The sequence below is a fragment of the Lycium ferocissimum genome, chromosome 7 (genome assembly GCF_029784015.1).
Source record: "Lycium ferocissimum isolate CSIRO_LF1 chromosome 7, AGI_CSIRO_Lferr_CH_V1, whole genome shotgun sequence".
Lineage (NCBI taxonomy): Eukaryota > Viridiplantae > Streptophyta > Magnoliopsida > Solanales > Solanaceae > Lycium > Lycium ferocissimum.
In genome coordinates this window covers 51808793-51829853 of record NC_081348.1, presented here as the reverse complement: position 1 = coordinate 51829853, position 21061 = coordinate 51808793, and the positions used below count along the sequence as shown (strand labels likewise).

Sequence of the window (21061 nt, the reverse complement as noted above, 5' to 3'; positions counted from 1 at the left end):
CAATCTTGGAAATACAGCATCCCATTTTTTTTTACTACCCAGGGTTTTGATACATTTCGCAATCGAGAAATCTTCTTCGCACATGTGCTATCCAGAACAATCGACCGATCTAGATTTACGAATTATTATAGAGAATTCATTGGTAGAATGGGAAGAATTGGGGGAAGAAGGGCACACAGGGAATGAATGGGAAGATTGAAAGGTTGGAAGAAGAAAGGACTTTTTGGTTAGACGCGTGGAATCGGCTAAGCATTTTATTCGAACAAATATAAAGCTAGGATGGATGGTTTTGTGTCTATTACCAGTTTTTCCTCCTGAGTTGAGGCCGATCATTCAGATAGATGGGGGTAAACTAATGAGCTCAGATATTAATGAAAGGAACATAGGAGTTTGTCGCTAGGTATTTGACCAAATAAGATCGTCCAGTTCCTATAGAACCTATCACTAAAATACCCCTAGAGGGGGATAAGGCTAAGCGGAGAGAAAAGGGTTTTCCATGAGATGGGAAATGAAAACGATTTTCCCCACACGAAGTTTGTGAATAAGTGATTGTCTGATAACGAGCAAGGAATATCCGTCTTTCTGCTAAACAGGATGGATTGAACTCATAATTCATTAGATAGGTAATATCGATACCTAAATATTAATCCGAATTGACATGAATCTCAATGACAATGAACAAGAATTGACAATTGGTAACGTAAGTAAATATAGAATACACGTAATCCCACAGAAGGATTTCTTTTTATGAATTGTTCATTTTAAAAATTCAATTTAAATAAGTCGTATCTTGCTCAAACCAATAAATAGAAATTTGAGGTTATAGTTAAAGCCGCTAATAGAAAACCGAAATAACTAGTTATAGTAAGCATGAAGGGGCTAAATTAAATGAAATATGTTCTTTTTATACATATGTTTAAAAAGCACTTACCTAAGTTTCAAATTTGGCAAAATAGGAGGATAGGTAAAAATCTCAATTTCAATTGAAAGAATAAGTTGAATGAAAAGTTTTTAATTCATCTATCATTATAGGCAGACAACACTAAAAAAGATAAGTGATAGACATATAAAAGAAATTGATTCATCATCTGTAACATCTATCCATCCCGGAATTCCAATCAACCGATTCATTGAATAACTCTTGGGTAAACTATTAAATTAATAAAAGTTGTATTGTCTAACTTCATTCAAAAATGAAACTTGAATTTTTATAGAATCAAAATAGAAATGATTTTCGAATTTGATCATTTCTTAGATTCTGTTGAATTGTATTGAACCAGGCAAAGATTTCACTCCGCGAAAAAGATGATTCATTCGGATCAACATGAAAGCCCAACTACATTGCATTGCCAGAATTCATGTTATATATTGGAAAGAGGTTGACCTCCTTGCTTCTATGGTACAATCCTCTTCCCGCTGAGCCTCCTTTCTCCCGGTCCCGCGAGAGACAAAATGTAGGACTGGTGCCAACAGTTCATCACGGAAGAAAGGACTCACTAACTAATACTAGTCTAATATATCTAATATAAAAGAAGGCGTTAAGAGACCCTCCTGGCCCAACCCTAGACACTCTAAAATCCTTTTTCAAACCTGCTCCCATCTCGAGTCAAGAAAAAAAAGGCTCGAATAGTACGATCCCTCCGTCATCCCAGAATGAAAGGGGTGATCTCGTAGTTCTTGGTCTGTGAATATGCGTTGTTAGGTGCTCCATTTTATTTTCCCATTGAGGCCGAACCTAAACCCTATTCCTGGATTTACTTGACAAGCTCCATCAGTATTAAGCTTATAAAGGGTGTGATCTGGAGGTTCCCATATAATGAAAAATGGTGGTTCTAGCCGTAGGGACCGTGTTGTTGTTATAGATTTGAGTGAACTCTATGGCCTGAATATAGATATGGGTGAAGGAGAGGAGGTTGCTATTTCCATTCAACTAGATTCCCCAAAAACAGAAAAGCATCAGATTAGTCCAGTGAATGAGATGGTTAAAGTCCTCTTTCCTTAGTCTATTCCAGATGATGATCCAATTATCTATATTATGAAAGGAGGAGCTGGTTATGGAATTTGGGGTGCATTGTTGGTTGAGACTAGCCAGAAATGTTTGCTTATAGGGCATGCAAAGAATATGCGGCATACCAACTTATCTCTTTTTTAATATTAGATTTTTGCTATGTTTGATTGAGAAATTAATGCATTTAATGTCGTTTACTTCCATTTTATAGGTTTTATGTGATTTGGAAATGATCGGGAAGAAATCAAGTGAGAAACAAGTCAAAAGAGATCAAATTGAAGAAAATAAGAAAAGTGGCTAAAAGCGCAAAAAGCGATCAGATTTGTTAATCTGAAATTTAGGCCTTATTTGTCATATTTTGGTGTGGGGAAGTTGGGAAGCTATAATAGCAAGACTTGAGGACATTATTTTCATCTTTGGTCTTACTTCCAAACCTTGAAAGCTAGGATTCATCATCAACCAACACTTTAGAAGAGAAGATTGAAGAACTTTAATGAGCAAACTCTTAACCTTTTCTTCAATTCCTTGTTATGTATTGCTTATTTAACCGTGTTGTATTTTATTCTCTTACTTGGATCTTGTTTATGAGAATATTCATTATCAAGTGTTGAATTAAATATCTTGTTTTGCTTATGTATTGAACAATTTTTATTGCTAATGAAGTGAGTTTTTTTTCTTTAATTAATCTTGATCTTTAATGCTTCTTAATGGATTAGCTAACCTTAGGACTCACCTATTTACTTCGACTTAAGCTCGTAAGAGGAAATTGAGCTCGGGAAAGATTAATTAACAAGGATTTGGGGCTTTAAACCTTATCTAATAACTTGAGCTACGAATAGGATGGTTAACTTGAGATTAAATTGATTGTGCCTAACTACACACTGTAAGTCTTGGAAGATCCTAGAGTGAAATTCATTGATTTGGTTGGAAGACTTTCAATGAGATTTTAGAAATCATTATTTATTAACATAAACTCGCTCTTAGTTGTAAAATAGTGAAATACATTGGATCGTTACTTGAGAATATTTTCCCTTGTATCCATGCTTGTAGCCATTGATCATTTTACCCCCGCGCTTCTATTTAGTTTTATCTTTGTTAGTTCTTAAATCAAAAATCAAATATTTAAAAAGTATCTGGCTTAGCTTAGTTGGTGATAAATCCTTTACTTTCTTAATCGCCTTTATATTGTTCTCTGTGGGATTCGGCCCCAACTCATAGTTGGGTAAATTGTATTGTGACGACCGTGTACACTTTCTCTTTGAAGAGTGAATTTGGATGTTATCATGTCCTCTTTAGGATGCCACAGGTGACACGAGCAGGATTAATATTAATGCCAATGGAGTGGAGAGAAGAAGTAGAAAGCTTACTGTGGTTTAGTAGTTAGAAGAAGGACTTGATCTTATTAGGGGCTTTGAGTTTCCAATTCCAATTAAAGTTCATGATATGGGCTATAGGGATATCAGGTGGTTTAGTATCTAGGTGGGAGTATGCTGAGCTTGAACTAAATTGACCATTACTAGTTAGTTTCCAAAAGTTGCAGTCCTCTTCGTTGGTGTTAGAGAGTTTATAGGTGTTCTCAATAATGCTTTTGACAGACATTGGGAGGACAAATGAGAGGTTTTCAAAGTGCTATAACCCATTTTGGTTGATGTCATAGACTTTCTTAAGGTCCTCATTTAAATTAAGGGGACCCCTATCATTTCTTTTAGACTAGGGCTATGAGGAATCTAATTATCATTCCAGAAATTAACACTAGTATCCTTATTAACAACCATTGAGTGGCTGTCCTACAATGTTTATAACCCTTTAAAATATTTTTCCAGGTCCTAATGTGTTGTTTGCTAGGGTTGTGTCTACAATGTTTGGCTATAAGGGTAGAGGCCCAAACAGAGTCAGGTTTCTTGAGAGGTCTCCAGGTGAGGCTAGTTAGGGTAGTTTTACTTTCCCTTTCAGCCTTTTGAATTTGTAACCCTCCCTCTTTCTTAGGTCTGGTGATGGTTTGCCATTGCCATCCCACTAGGTGCATTTTTTTTTTCCAGCAGTGGTTCTATTTGAAAAATGTAATAATTAAAACCAAACTGAAAATAAATTTATGAAAATTGAAATTGCTTTTGGACATGAAAAAGCAGTTGAACATTTGAGTAAAATTTCAAAAATTACTAAAACCTTTCTCAAATTGCATGTTCTAAATTTTAAGTTTGAAATTGAAATAATAAGCCAATTTAATTAATAAATAATTATTTAAATTAATCTATAAACATTTAGAACTAAATCTATGGACAAAATTAATGTTAGATGTAAGTCCTTAATTTTCCCTTAAATTACTAAAACCTTTTTCAAATTTCACGTTCCATGTTTTAAGCTTGAAGTTAAAATAATGAGTCAATTTTAATTAATAAATAGTAATTATTTCAACTAATCTTCAAATATTTGAAACCAGATCTATGAATCACCAAAAGATTTAGTGCAGTGGACGAGGCTGCTTCTCCCTTAAAATCTGTTTCGGGTTCAAACCCTTAGTATGAAAAATTCTTGGTATGGAGGCACGAGTTCAGATATAGTCGGACTCTAATACGGATACCAGACAAGGAGTGGAAAACACACGCAAAAAGAAAAAAAAAATGAAGAAGAAGAAAAAGAAAACCAAATCTATGGACACTATATTAGTTGTAGAGGAAAATCTTTCATTTTCCCTCCTTCCCGCCACCCCAGTTTTTTTTTTCCCCCTTCTAAACAATTTTAGTTTTAGTAGGGTTTGGCCATCAATTTTCAAATCATGGTTTCAAACTAGCGTTTGGTCATCAATTTTCAGTCATGGTTTGAAACCTGGTTTGAAACCATGGTTTGAACCCAAATCATTCAAAAAGCATGGTTTGGGGTTTGAAACCATGGTTTCAACTTTTTTAAATACAAAATTTAACCCATAAGTTAATATTTTGTAAAAAAAACCCATAAGTTGATAAATATTTTTAACAATTACCCCATCAATCATTTACCAATCTCATTAACTTCCACCAACCTTTATTTATGTCTACCAACCTTTAATTTATGTGGAAGATTATATTAAATAGTAGTTACATTACTATTCATGTTAAATTTTCGATTTTATTGAAGTAAAGTTTGATTAATTGATGTTGCATTTTTTAGAAAAGCCTTCTAGTAGTGTACTAATTTTGTTATAAACTATGATTTGTTCATTTGGTAAGATTGTACAAGAATCGAGAATGTTTTGATAATTTTCATAATTTGTGAGATTTTTATATCTATAAGAGAAAATACAACTTAAAATATCTAAATTATATGTCCAAATATGATTTGAAATCAGGTTTCAAACCGTGTCCAAACGGGGCCTTAGTGGATTTCAAAAAAGCATATACCTCTAGGGTTTCTTGAAAGAACCCCATATATAAATTCCACTATTTTTTTTTTCACTTAACTCCCTTCTCTTCCGCCAACCAAAAAAAAGGTTACAGCCTCACATATCTCTCTTTCACTTTTCAAATCTCAAAATTCCCTTTGTACCCTTTCAACAATGGCTGTAACCTTCTCAAATCTCCACACTGAAGCTGGTCTCAAATCAGTTAATGAACATCTTTCTGGAAAAACTTATATTTCAGGGTAATTTTTTTTTCAAGATTCACATAATTTTGTTATTTTCTTGATTTTTTAAATTTTTTTTTTTGATGTGTTATTTGCAGAGATAAGTTAACTAAGGATGATGTTTTTTATGTTGTTCTTTAGTGGGGTTTTTTTTTTTTTTTTTTTTGTTTTTATGATTAATTATGAAAATTGGAACTTAATTTTCCTGGAAAAGTCTGTTAATGACAATTTTTCTGGAAAAACTTATCTTTCTGGTTAATTTTTTTCAAGATTCATACAATTTTGTTAGTTTCTTGGATCTTTTGTTTAATCTTTTTTATGTGTTATCTGCAGAGATCAGTTAACTAAGGATGATATTAAGGTATATGGGGCAGTTTTGGAACAACCTAGTTCAGATCTTTACCCCAATGCTAGTAAATGGTACCAAACTGTTTCTGCAAAACTTGCCTCAAGGTAATATTTTGTTTTTAGTGATACTTTTTGTATTGTTATTTGAGTTTTTTTAAAATTGTTTTTGATGTGAAAGTTGGAACCTTTAGTGGGGGGTTTTGTTGTATCTGTAATGCTGTGTGTGCGAGAGTTGCATAGTCCTACAGATCTGTTCATACTAGTAGTCGTAGTATTACTCTTGTAGTTTCTTGTCCTTCGATTTCTGTTACTATCTGTTGTTTCTTGTACTTCGATTATCGTATTAATTTGTGGTAGTTACTGCTTCTTTTTTTTCCAGACTGCTTTATTATGCTTTTATTGTATCTCGCCATGACTTTTTGTACTGCTTTGATTTGCTTGTCCTTGTGCCGAGGGTCTACCGGAAACAGCCTCCCTACCTTGGGAGGTAGAGCTAAGGTCTGCGTACACTCTATCCTCCCCAGACCCTCACTTTGTGGAATTTCACTGGGTATTGTTGCTATGGGTGTGAGAGTTGGCAGATGCTTATCCTTTTTAATGCTACTGGTTATGTTCTTTGATTTTTCTAATTGTTTTGGCTTTGAAAGTTGGAATCTTTGGTGTGGTTTTTGTTGTTATTGTGATTAATGATGAATCTTGGAGCTCGATTTTCCCGCGGAAGCTCTTGTTTGTGGGAGTTGGCAGCCTTGATTATTCTTTTTAAAGCTACTGGTTATATTGTTCTTTGATTGTTCTAAGTGTTTTTGCTTTGAAAGTTGGAATCTTTAGTAGGTTTTTGTTGTTTTTGTGATTAATGATGAATCTTGGAGCTCCGTTTTCCTGGGGAAGCTTGTTGGTGTGAGAGTTGGCAGTTGATTATTCTTTTTAATACTGGTTGTATTGTTCTTTGGTTTTCAACTGTTATTCTTTCCTTTGAAAGTTAGAATCTTTAGTGGGTTTTTTGTGTTTATGTGATTAATGATGAATCTTGGAGTTTAGTTTTCCTGGGAAAGCTGTGGGTGTGAGAATTTGGAAGCCACAGCTTTTTTTGATTATTCTTTTTAATTCTACTGTTTATACTATTCTTTGATTTTTCAGCTGTTTTTTTGCTTTGAAAGTTTGGATCTTTAGTGGGTGTCTTGGTTTTCTTTGTGATTAATGATGAATTTTGGATCTTAGTTTTCCTGGGAAAGCTGTGGGTGTGAAAGTTGGAGGTGCTGCTCCTGCTGAAGCTGCTCCAGCTAAGGTAATTAATTTTCATGTTGAAGTTTGTAATTTCATAGCGTTAGCCACTTCTCTTTTTTTTTTTTTTTTTTGCTTATACCATGTAGATGGGATCTTTAATAGGTGGTCTATCTGATAAGACGTTTGCAGTCACTTTTGTCCTAAGGATTTTGGTTGTCACTATTTTGTATTGGAGATATTGGTTTCATAATAATAATTAGATGTCAAGATACAAAATATGCTTCTATTACTCTCTAGGGATGTTTGTTATATTTGAGGTGAATTCAGTTTGTGTTATTAAAATGTGTTTTTTGAATGTGTATATGGTTGTTTTCTTCCCAATTGTCGATACAATTTATTGCTTTATTAAAAAAACTTGTTGTGAATGTTGTCTATGTGATATCATATCCCACTTACATTATGGCAATAAAGCTCTGTCAATTGACAGTGATTTTGTTCTGTTAATCAATCAGCTTTCTACAATACCAAGTATCTTAACTTAAATCTCTTTTTCCTTTCCTTTTTTTTTTTGGGGACTAAAACTTTTAGATGTGTTAAATTGAAAAGAAGGTATCAATGCCATTCAGTAAAAGGAAAAAACACTAGTCAGAATTACCTTGAAGGGTCTGTAATTTCAATGCAGTTCGTCAATGAAAGTTACATATATTTCAAACTAAATTGACTGTATTTTTTTGAAAACTACCTTGTATAATCCTACATACCGCACATTTGTTCTTCGAAATAGATATTACTGGATGTGTTTTGTTTTGGGTTCTTCGTCTTTAATAACCTTCTCTTACTTGGTCTGCATAGTTTAATAATCCCATAATTCATACAAACCATATAAGTAATGTTCTGGCGTGGAGGAGTCATGTTCCAAGAGCTTTTGACCTACCACCTTTACTCAAGTGATTTACTTGATCACTTAGCACTGTTGTACTGGTCATTTAGTAGGAAATTTTGGATTATGTTTATTTTCTCTATGACCAACTGTTGTTTGATACCTTGAATGTATGCAGCCTGCTGCTGATGATGATGACGATGATGACATTGATCTCTTTGGAGAAGAGACAGAGGAGGAAAAGAAGGCAGCAGAAGCAAGAGAGGCCACTAAAGCAACTACCAAGAAGAAAGAGAGTAAGCTTTGACATTTCCTTCTCTACTTTGATATGTGAAAGTCACCTCCTTATTGAGTTGCCATAATGAAAATTGAAAGTAGGAAGTTGACTGCGGAATGTAAACACAAAACATCTCAGAACTAGATCGGTGAAGGAAATTATGTTCCTTTGCTCTAGTAAAATCTTTAGTAGGCATTTGGACATAAAAATGTGATATTTGGAAAATGTACCATAGAAAAAAGATTTGGAAATCGAGTTGTATTTGGACATGCATTTAACATGAAAAAAAGTTGAAATTTCGTTGGTGGAAAAAATATTTAGAGCCCGTTTGGCTTAGCTTATAAGTTGCTGAAAACAGTTTATAAGCTGTTCTCAGCTTTGTTGAGTGTTTGGCTGGCCAGCTTATAAGCCATTTTGTGCTTAAAATAAGCCCAAAAAAATAAGTTGGCCTGTTTGGCTTAGCTTAAAAAAAGCAGCTTATAAGCTGTTTTTTGGCTTATAAGCTACTTTTTTTAAGCCCATCCAAACAGGCTCTGACTTGAAGAACTGGCCAAAACCACATGCACAAACTTGAAACTTTCAATTTTTTTTCAGAAAGTCCAACATATAGCCAAATGTTTTTTTTTTTTTTTGCATAAAAGTGAAAATCTGCATGGACAAATGGGTCGTTAATCTGCTTTATTCTGTAATCCTATTCTTGTAGGCGGAAAGTCATCTGTTCTTATGGATGTTAAGCCTTGGGATGATGAAACCGACATGAAGAAACTTGAGGAGGCTGTTCGCGGTGTTGAGATGGAAGGGCTTTTCTGGGGAGCATGTATGACTTATTATTTCCGCACATCTCTCTTTAACAGTGTTTTATAACCATTATATATCTGAGTTTGGTACTGACAACCTGTTGTGTCTCTTTGACAGCCAAATTGGTCCCAGTTGGCTACGGGATTAAGAAATTGCAGATCATGCTTACCATCATTGATGACCTTGTCTCAGTGGATACTCTCATTGAGGAACGTCTAACAGAAGAGCCCATCAACGAATACGTGCAGAGCTGTGATATTGTTGCCTTCAACAAAATTTAAGGTCAACACATCAGGGAATTTTCTTATCCGTCTTGAGCCTTTTCAGGCTGTAATTTTGCTAGTTTTTGAGTTGTGATACTTTACTATTTGTATTTTTATTCTCCATCTTCCGTTCAAGTGCATTTAGTCGTGAGAATGGGTATTTAACTGTCAAAGCATACGGTGCTGAGAATCAAGTTAATCCATTATACCTTTTCTTTTTGGCTTATTTGTCTGAGTACTGTTTGGAGCTCTATATTTGTTTTTCCTGATTATGTGCTGAACTGCAGAATTTGGAGGTGTGTGAACTTGATCATACATAGAAATAACATTAGTTTCGCCTGTGGAGAAATAATATATTATATACAGTAAATGGAGATGAATGAATTGTTAACTTCTAGATAACAATAGCAATGTTAAGAAGCAATAAGTTGTTAGTACATGAATGTTCAAACCTTGGTGGACAAGGCTACCTTGAGATAGCATGTATTCTGTGAGTTGTGCGCAATCCATGCCTAAATGCAACGCTTATAAAAACAAAAGAAGCATGGTTCTTGCTTATGTGAGTTGTGCGCAATCCGTACCTGAATACAACGCTTATTAAAACTAATGAACCATGGTTCTTGTTTATTGCTCCCTCCATTTCATAATAAGAGACTTTTTAGGTTTATGCACACCCTTTAAGAAAATGTTCATTTCTAGAAAATTAAAAGTGTTTTTACTAATCTATCTTTAATTAAATGCCTAGAAAAAGAAAATTTAATAATTTTTAATTATGTAAATAAGGTGTATTTTGGAGGAAGAAGATCAATTTCTTTTTGAAATCTTAAAGTACTATTTATTTTGAAACAAAATGAAGAACTTAAAAAGTCACTTATTATGGAATGAAGGGAGTATAATTGCAACGCATGTTCTTGCAGGAAATTGCCATGGTTTTTAGCTTAACAGCCACTTTGAATACCATATTATAGTTGCTGTCCCAGACCATTTTGCAAGCTGTGTCAAAACCAATCTTGTATTATTTAAGTCCTGCCTAGTTGATAGAGGCGTGTCCAAAATCTGAAGTGCATGAGCTTTGAATTCTGTCTCTTTGGAGTTGCTCGGTTCTGAAGTTAACCTCGCTTAGAACAGTTCTCAAAATTAGATTTGTAGCAAAAAATTGGCCTTTCAATCTTCACGATTCTGGCGACTCACTATAAGTTTTGAAATGGTTATCTTATCACAAATTACGATAACCAATAACATAACTTATACTGTCAAATTGAGACAAATTCGATGTAGTTTGAGTGCTCAATTGATACAAGACTTAGTTGAGTTGTCTAAGTGAAAGATGCTACCCACCTCATAGGCCTAAGACCACGCTCAACCCACTTCATTGATCACAGGCCACACCCTTGGATGCTATGAAGTTTAAGATTTTCTTTTTTAAATTTGTAGTATTGTATAAAATAAAAAATATTTTTTTGAGACCATAAATTATTTTATTAAAAATAAAATGAAAAATTTGTAATTTAATTATTTTTAAATATAAAAAATATTAGGAGTATTATTTCTAAATAGACTAAAAAGATAAACCAGTAAAAATGAGAGTTATAGCCTGTTTGGCCAAACTTATTTTTCCCTAAATTTTTTTATTTTTTTCAAGAAGTGATTATTTTCAAAAAGTGAGTTGTTTGATCAAGGTTTTGGAAGAAAATAAGTATTCTCCCCCAGGGCCTACCCCCAACCTAGAGTAGCTAGGTGGGGAAGTAAAATCAATCCTTGTTCATACATAGGCTTCTCTACCCAAAAATGAAGTGTTTACTTTTTTTTTTTGAAAAATATTTTTAAGAAAATTACATTTAGAAGCACATTTTAAAAGTTTGACCAAATATTAATTATTACTCAAAAGTACATTTTAATAACCCATAAGATTCCTTAAAATGACATATTTTTTTATTTAACAGCAATTTAACTTTTAAGCTTTACGTATTTTATGAGATACTTATGAACAGACAATTATCTTTAGTTTGTGTTAATCCGCAAGGTTCAAAAAGTCTTCATTTAGTATATTTTAAACTTGGGACATTATTTCTTAAACTGGCTAGGGGAGGAATACAAATTGTTGAAGTTTCACGGGGACAACACAATATTAGATTCAATACAACCCTAAATTGTCAGAGCTCGGACAACGACGACACTTGTTCCGGTTAGTACCCATTTTTGTTTTTCTGAGTTGTCCTCTATTATATAAATAAATGATTAAACAAAATATTGGTGTGTCTAATCCGCAATTTTTTTGTTCTGGAGACTATTGTTCAATTTTGTTTCCAAAGTCCAATTAAATAATATGTGCACACTTCCTTTTTTTTTTTTTTGAAGTTTCTATATATTGATATCTTTTGAATAGTTAGCTAACATCAAATGGAACATTTAATGTTATCTTCGATTCAAGATTTAAACTTTATGAGTTTTAGTGTTAGTAACTAGGTTCTGAATTTAACTTTTTGTGAATTTCTTACCATATATATACATGCTTTGGGCTAAAGCTATTCTGCTTGTTATTACTGCTTCCTTGAGCCGAGACTCTATCGAAAACAACCTTCCTCTCCAGTGGTGGATCCAGGATTTTGACTTAGGGGGTTCGAAAAATAAAATTGTAGTGCTTAGGATTTGAACTTGGAACCTCAAGTTAAATTTTGAACCCCCTAAACCACTGAGCTAACCTCTAATCTTGTATTCAGCATGTTCAAAATCCATATATGTACATAAAAAATAAAAAATTACCTTATATATATATATAGTGTAATTTTTTGCTGAGGGGGTTCGGGTGAACACCCTCGGCCCTCCTTAGATCCGCCCTTGTTCTTGCTCCCACAAGGCAGGTGTAAGGTTTGCGTACACTCTACCCTCTCCAAAACCCACCTGTGGGATTATATTGGGTATGTTGTTGGGCTAAAGCTATTGGGTTGTACCAAACCCATATGATATAGCCTACCTTTGCCCCTGATCTCCACTGCCTTATTGGTTCTTCTAGTTGAGATGAAGGGAAATGATTTAAGGAGGAAATTAACTTTTACTCCTTTTGTCTCATTTTATGTGACACGATTTAAAAGACGCAGTCATAATGTAACTTTGACTTGGATATAAGAAAATATAATAAAAATTTGTTAAGTTAGTGTGATCAGGAGAAATCATATAATTGCTCAAAATTGAATTCCTTAAATGAAAGTTGTATAAAATATTACTCTTGCCGTCCCTTTTTATGTGTCCTTATTTGACTAAGCACGTAGTTTAAGAAAAAAGTACATACTTTTGAAACTTGTCGTCTGATTGTGTGACTATAAATATTCTCTTTTAGGATATAATGAAAATTGTTCTTAAATATAGAAATATGTTAATCTCTTTGTGATAGACTAAAAGGAATAAGTGTGTAACAAAAATTGTGACAGAAGAGTATTACTTAGAGGAATAAAGTCAAACTTCTTAAATATTATTAGTTGAATTCCCTTAGTATCTTGATTACACTAGAAAGAATACTACTGTCTGGTCATTTAACCTCTTTCAAAAGTGACTAGGGAAGCTAAGTCTCTGCCCATGATTCTTTGTGTTCTATGAAATGCTAATTGGTAAGAGATGCTTATTTCAGGATAAAAATCAAGATAAATGTCGATTAAAGGTAGAAAATTTGCTGGAAAGGGAGAGACAACGGCATCACATTATGCATTTGGACCACTTGAAGATGATATGATTATTAAACATAGACTTCTGACTCGGACAACCACCACTAGAGGTGAACCGCCACTGAAGAAACTTCAGAAGAAGTTTACTATATTTGCTTTGGAGATAGAGAAGGAAGCTGATAACTACAGTGATTGCGAAAGACTTGCCAAAACATTCTTGCAAGAGCTAAATACTTTTGAGATTCCGCTCCTAAAGAGCAAAGCAGTCATAGAGGCAAATGTTAGAGAAAAGGAGAATTTTAATGACCTGAAAGGTGATATCAACAAGCAAATTATACAGGCTCAGGCTGATATTGAAGATCTCAAGAGGCAACTCGAAGAAAGCAAAGTTGAAAGGAAGCATAAAGAAGAGGGTGAGGCTATCAGGAAGTTGATTGCTATGCAGCCTCCAAGATCAGAAACTCAGAAAGTTATAACAGAGCTTGAGAAAGAGATAGCTATGTTGGAAGCCGAGAATACTGCTAGTTCAAGGACATTGGACCTTCGTAAAAAGCAGTTTGCCCTTTTATTGCATGTGGTATGTATCTTGCTGCAAACTTACCTTTCATTAATGCTTTTGGTTTCCTCAGGAAGTTTAGCTCGGAATGCATTGATTGCTGTTGGTGATATAAAGTTGCCATGTGTGCTATATGCATCTGAAAAGACTGACATGTCTTGGTAGTAACAAACTAACAGGTCAACATGTTATAGAATATCATTTGCGTGGGCGGTGCAGGATGTTCAAGAAAAATTGAACTAAACCGACATAAAAGCCGAGATGTATTTGTACTTGGTCTGAAATTTGAAAAAATCGAAAATATTTGGTTTGGTTTGGTATTAAACGAAACGAAATCGAACCGACTATATATATACCATCCTATAAAATTGCATGTGTAATTGCATATACCATCCTATAAAATTGCATGTGTAATTGCATATACCATCCTATAAAATTACATATGTGTAATTGCATACAAAAATATGACTTCTATAGATATTTTTAGAAAAAAATATCTTTTTCCATAGAAAAGTTGACCCATGATACTTTTACCAATATTAACGCAACAATATTTGCTTGACCAAAGTTCCAAAAGTGTTTCTGGGGATACTGTTTTCCTCTTCTGAAAAACTGTTTCTGCTGCTACTCAAAAGCTCGTCTTTTTCCTAAGAACTTTGCCAAATACCTGAACTATCTAAATTAAGCACTTTTGGCTCTCATAGCTTGGCCAAACAGATCGTAAATGCTTGTCCCAACTACCCTAAAACTCAATTCACATGCTCAGAGCATGTGATCCGAGATTTGTATTACCCTCTTGGATTGGCCATCTATTTATAGTTGAAAAGTAATACTAAAGTTCGACCTGGTACTCAAAGATTCCTGGAAGCTACCCCAAAATCTATGACATAAGTCACAGGTCTCAATCAGATAGAATAGAAACAAGAACTCCATCTAGTCTTATGATCTCATTAATGCATAATTCAGCTCATCAGTGAAGTGAACATTTGACTGGGCAAGACGTGCGCACTCTTGGTTAGTTTATCTACCATCATCCAAATTGCATCGTGATTCTTTTGAGTGCATGTAAGTTCAACAATGAAGTCCATAGTTATTTCTTCCCATTTTCAATCAGGTATTGACAGGGGTTGTAATAAACCAACTGGGACATGATGCTCGATTTTATTTGTTCACTAACCAAGCATTTTGAAATAAACTCTGCAATGTCTTTCTAATCCTATTCCGTCAAAAGTGTTATTTGGTGGTTTGGTATATTTTAGTATTTCCATGATGCATTGAATAGGTGAACTAGGCGCTTCACCCAAGATCTCTTTCCTTAAGTTGTCATTTTTAGGAATACAACTAGTTTTTGTACAGAAGGGTTCCATACTTCGATGTAAAATTTGATATTCCCCATTTTGAACTTCCTTTAACCCACTTCATGAGTTACTCATCTATCTTTTGTCCTTCTCGAACTTGCTCAACCGTAACCGGCTTGACTTGCAAACTAGCAATAATGGAGTCATTAGAATCAAGTGCTAGACGAGCATTCAATGGTTCTCAATTAAAAAAAAAGGTAAGACTGATACACCCACTTGTGCACAATATGGAGATAATCTTTCTGGTACTTCTGGTGCTTGTTTTAACCATGGGAGGTTTGCTTATGAAGTGAAGGATTGTCCTAATCGTAATCCTTATCGCAGACTAAAAGCTCAATTGAAAACCTATAACAACTCCTTCTCAAGAAAATAGTGGTACAAGACGTAGATATGCACAAGCAGCAGGTTCCACCGGTGCTAGTCAGATCAGTGGATCAAGAGCTACAACTCGAGTCTATGCCCATGAGACAAAGGGGTGATCGAGGTGGCTCGAATGTGGTTATTGGTAAATTCAAATGATGTACCAAAGTCGAGTTTCGGTGTTTCACATATATCATATGATTGGGAAATGTAAGTGACAACCAAACATAGAGTGTGAAAATATGTTTGCTCGTCCGTTGAGTCAACAGGTGGATGTAAGCGGATTTATCGAGATTAACCCTTCATGATACAAAGTCTAAGACTTGATTGAAATGCCTTTTTAGGACTATGATGTTATAATTGGTATGGATTGGCTCCTTAGACACTATGCATCGGTGGATTGTAAGTTGAAGTAAAAGCTCTCATACTCACATATAATTGTTAAAGATTGTTAACAACTAATATCATTTTTGCTGTTTTGGCGAGGAAGATGATTCACCATGATTGTGAAGCCTATCTAGAACGAGCTTGACATTTGAATCTATAGGAGTGTCAAAATGTTTACAATCTAAGATGCTAGTTTCCTCCTGCATGTTCAAGCATAATTTTCTTTTCTTTAATTTCTCAAGGTTTTGCTCTCAAAGTGGTTTAACAAATTCCTCGGCCATTGTGGGTTATGACAACATCATTGACATAAACAACCAGACTAGCATACATTGCTAGTATTAGTGTCATAGAGTTAGTAAGGATAGGTTATAATTGGGTTGAGTTGTTGTCCAGGCAAGTCGTCTGATATGAACTTAGGCGAATGGAGATACCGTAATTGTATCATCCGCTGGTTCATGAATCAAACTCTGGCGAGCTAGGTCGACGCATGGCGACCGATTGTGAGGATTTTGGCAGTAGGATACTAATATAAGGTTTGTTGGAGCCACGATTCTTTGCACAACTTAGTGCAGCTTCGATATGGCTATTGGTGGAGAGGGGATTTCGACAGTCATTGTTTCTTCCCTGACAAATTTGTTTATATTGAGCATTTTTTTACTAACCTAGCTCTGATAGTATTTGTAGTAATTTCACATTTTCAACTTTCACATCAGAAATCTAGGCATAGTTACAGCAATAAATCAAATTGAATCAAAACTTAATCAATATAAATCATGTGATGTCCTCAACAAATCTCTTCATTTTAAATTCTTTTATTTATCTAATTGGTGTTTGTTTTATAGTTATTTTTTCTTGTATTGCATATATTCTTATTGTTTATAATTGCGCTTTTCTACGCTATTTTGTGAATTTTATTTATGCTTAAAGCGTTAGCAGATCTTAGGTTTTTATCACAGTTTTTGTCTTTGACGCCACTGCTCAGAGTTGAATATGAGATTTCCCATGTTTGGAAATACTCTGTTTAGGTTACATAGAACTTTTACTTCATCTGCATTAGAGAAAACCTTAATTGGTGAAACATGCACATATCTTTTGATCTCAGGTTGATGAGTTGCAGCACACAATAGAGGAAGAGCAGAGGAGTTTGATCGAAGAGATGAGGAATGCGGTTGATGATCCTAACAAGAGTGGAGTGGGGGATGCTACTGTAGGTCCTGAAGCAATGGCTGTGGATTAGCAAGTGAAGCCTTAGTACTCTTCTATGCTAGGTATACTCTTACATACATGTTTCATACTGGCTGTTCACTTATGGCGGAATTTTGCTTAACTATAGCGATAAATAAGTCGGTGCTATTTGAAAGCGAGATGGCGATTGAGGGTCTTGTTGTATATTGGTATTAGGTCTTGGAGTGCTGCTAGGTTGCTAGGTTTTACCAGGCAAACGTCTTACTGCAACATGAATAGGATTTGCATCTCAGAATTCATATGAAATGCTAAGCTAGTAATGCAATTACTATTTAGGTGCATCTCTGATGTTACTGGAGAAACATTTGCTTCATTAACAGTCTCTTCTACTATGCTACCAGATTATCTTTGGATTGTCAAGAAAGCGTAATTCCTTTTGCCATTTTTCAGGGTCCATGGGTTGACTTCTGGCTATTGGAGCTCAATCCTGGGATGTATGTATAAACATTAAGTGAAATGGATTTGATCATATTGTTGTGTAGGATTCTTTACTTTTTTTTTGTACACTTTCTATGTAGGGGTTTCATCATGATACAGTACTATTTAGAGGAGCTAGGGACAAGGGTTAGTTCTGGTGTCTAGGGCAAGTTTTGAGGGGCTGCTAATGCTTTGGCCTTTAAACTCTCTTTGGTTATGCCATGCATGGAAGCTTCTGAAATGAACTCCAGTGGTCAAGATTTGAGAGTTCATCTTGATTAATAGGGGGAGCAAGAATGTTTTTACTATCTTGATTAATAGGGGGAGCAAGAATGTTTTTCTATTGGTTTTACTGTAGGCTTAAAGTTTGTCTTAAAAACATGTTTTCAAGAGAGTTACTTATATTATAGTTGAATACCTCTCATCGAAAAATTATGAGTTGGGTAGTTCTTCTCGTGCACCTTCAATTGCCTCGAAACATGAGCTATCACCTTGCCATTTTGCATCAGAACACATACAAGTCCGAGCCATGAAGCATCACAATACACTGTAAAACCCTCTCCCTCCAGGGGCAAAATCGGAGTCGTGGTCAATGAAGTCTTGAGCTTTTGTCTTTGAACAATTTTAGTGAAATTTCTGACTGTCCCGCTGATTGCATGTCATATGATAGAACAGGCGATTTAGTAGATCGTAGTAATGAGAAATGCGATAAATTAAACAAAAAAATTAGTTTACCTGCACCTGTGCGGCCAGCGCAAAAGAAGACTAGATGTACGTACTTAATGAAAAAGTTAAATGAGTATAGTAAATACTTGTAAACTACGACAATATACTGTTTGGGAGTTGGGAAGCACATAACAAATGGAAATTGTGTTCTGTTTGTTTAATACAATGAATAGTGGTAGTTTTTGAGTCCGGAGCCTAAAGGGTATAAAAATACACGGTATAAATCAAAAGGGGTAGCCGAAAATATATATACCAAAACAGGTATAACGTGGACTGATCCACCTTATACCCCAACTTTTTTTTTCCAATGTCAGAATCAGAACGAAAAATTGTATAACGTGGATCAGTCCACGTTATACCATTAATGTATATTTTTCTCCCCAACGTTTTACAAAATAGTTTGTAAGACGTTGTCTCTATTTAAATTATATTCGGCTGTGGTTTTAATAAAAAAAATTTATTGATTTTTTTAATTTTTAAAGCATATAGTTAATTTCAGTGATTAACTGAAATAAATATTTTAACACATGCAATAATTAAATTTGTTTGAAAAAGCTTAGTGTTTATTTGTAAGGTTATTTTAGTCAGTATGTCGAGAAAATTAGTCAGCTTTATTTTCAAAAATTGAAATCGCGTGAAATTGACATTCACGGCTACATTACCCCGATTTTTACGTTGAAATCTATTGCGTAAAAGTAAATAAAACTGAAAATTTCGGGTTCAATTTGGGGGAAAATTGAAATTGAATGGGATAAAAGGTGTTTTTTTTTTTTTTTTTTTTTTTAAATCGGCTTGGCCAAACCCCTTGTGTCCGCATAGATCTCGAAAAAATACGCAAGTTCAAAAAAAAAAAAACGTAAAACGGACGTCCAAAAGTTATGGAAAGTTTTGTCACTCAACTAGTTTTTCACCTTATATTTTTTAGAATTAGATTTATATTCAAAATAAAGTTATGTCTTGATTAAAAAATAACACGCTTAAATCAAAATCTTAAAAAATAAAACACCCCTAAAGTTTCCAAACAAAATTTACTTCGGGTACCTTTCAACCCTAAAACGACGATCCGAACGTTTACGTATCCTTGATGTATTGAGCCTACATTATAGTACGCAGAAAAAAATATCAGGTTCTATACAAAATATTGACGTTTCGGAGTCTTGACACACGACTAATCGTTGGTCAAAGTATGGAAAAAATACTAAGTGTTGGTTGCAAAGAAAAGATTTATTGATTTATTAATTATTGCATGTGTTAAAATATTTATTTCAGTTAATCACTGAAATTAACTATATGCTTTAAAAAAAAAGTTGGGGTATAACGTGGATCAGTCCACGTTATACCCGTTTTGGTATATATATTTTCGGCTACACCCCAATAAAGTATTTTTATCTGCTTTAGGCTCTAGGTTCGGTAGTTTTTGCTCTATGTTAAAAAAATAGAACTAATTGCCCTTCTTTTGGGGTGGTATTTAAATTTTGCCCCTCATAGTTGTGATCTTTAAATTTTACCCTTCGGCTAAAACCCATAGGTTCCGGGTTCGAACCCTCGCTCAGTCAAAAATTTAAAAAAAATTTGCAAAACGAGTTTAAATTTCGCTATGCCCTCTCACGGCGACTTTGCCTTGAAGCTTATATATATATATATATATATATATATATATATATATTTTTTTTTAAATTTTCAAGGTAAACTTTTAGTAATGCAATGCTTAAAAAGTGTGCCATAAAACATAACTAAAAGTATGCCCCATAAGGCGTAAGTTTTCTTTAAGGCATAACTAAAAGTTTGCCTTATAAGGCAAAGTTTAAATTTTGCTATGCCTAAATGATTTTTAGTTATGTTTAACTAAAGTCTCGCGGGAGGAAACGGACTTGCTTTGCATATATATATATATATATATATATATATTTTTTTTTTTACTTTTCAAGGTAAACTTTTAGTTATCTTATTAAAAAGTATGCCGAAAGACATAAAAAGTATGCCCAAAGGCGAAACTTTTCCTTAAGGCATAACTTAAACTTTGCCTTAAGGAAAAGTTCTTTTTTATGGGGCATAATTATGTTATGCCTTAACTAAAATTTCGCCCCGTAAGGCATAACTAAACTATGTCTTAGGGAAAAATTCGCCTTATGGGGCGATTTTAGTTATGCTTAGGATCCGCATAACTTTAGCTTTCCTTAAAGATTATCTGGGATCCCGGCATACACTCCCGATCTGCCTTGCGAAATTATTTTTTTATTTTATGCTTGAGCGGGGGTTCGAACCCAAAACTTCATATATTCACCCACTTTTTTTTTCAAGTTTAAAAGACGCCAATATGAGAGGCAAAATTTAAAGGCTACAAATTTGAGGGGAAAAATTTAAGGACCACCCCAAAGAATCCGCGCAAATAAAGCTAGTGAAAGTGTTAGGGCAATTTGCGGGATTACCCTTGAAGGGTTAAATTTTTACCCCTCAAAATGGTGGTCTTTAAATTTTGCCCGCAATCGCCTTCGAAAAAAATTCGCAAAAAAGCAAAATTCTTCCTTTGCCCAAATTGTCACCTGCTAGTTTTGTTCTATCTAGCGAATTTTTTTTTTTTTTTTTACCTGAGCTGGGGTTCGAACTCACAACCTCGGGGTGTTAGTCGAGGGGTAAAAATTAAAGATTACCAATTTGAAGGGCAAAAATTAAAGACCGCCCCAAATGAAGGGCAATCCGCGCAAAAAAAAAGAAAGTGTCACCTGCTATTTTGTTGAATATGTGATTTAACTATTTTAATGTTCTGGACAACATTTAACAAGTATATACACGAAGCATCCCACATTCATGCGGGATTCAGGAAAGGGAAGGGGTATTGTATACAAGTAGTCTATCCTGATGTTAGTTTCAGTAGCTGAAATTAATGCTAAAAAAAATTTCAAAGCTACTCAGTCGAAAATTAAAACATTTCATGAAGGTCATTCTCATTCAGAC

General features: G+C 34.3%; 2 protein-coding genes across 2 annotated transcripts; both read left to right on the top strand.

Annotated features, from left to right (window-relative positions):
* Positions 1-5435: 5435 nt before the first annotated feature.
* LOC132065610 (elongation factor 1-beta 2) lies at positions 5436-9617 on the top strand. The gene is made up of 6 exons (XM_059459074.1): positions 5436-5626; positions 5942-6061; positions 7175-7241; positions 8239-8356; positions 9041-9154; positions 9253-9617. The coding sequence occupies exons 1-6, from the start codon at positions 5541-5543 to the stop codon at positions 9414-9416; spliced, it is 669 nt and encodes a 222-aa protein (XP_059315057.1). The 5' UTR covers positions 5436-5540; the 3' UTR covers positions 9417-9617.
* A 3371-nt stretch (positions 9618-12988) lies between these two features.
* On the top strand, positions 12989-17444 carry LOC132065609 (THO complex subunit 7A-like). The gene is made up of 2 exons (XM_059459073.1): positions 12989-13634; positions 16821-17444. The coding sequence occupies exons 1-2, from the start codon at positions 13041-13043 to the stop codon at positions 16953-16955; spliced, it is 729 nt and encodes a 242-aa protein (XP_059315056.1). The 5' UTR covers positions 12989-13040; the 3' UTR covers positions 16956-17444.
* The last annotated feature ends 3617 nt before the right edge of the window (positions 17445-21061 follow it).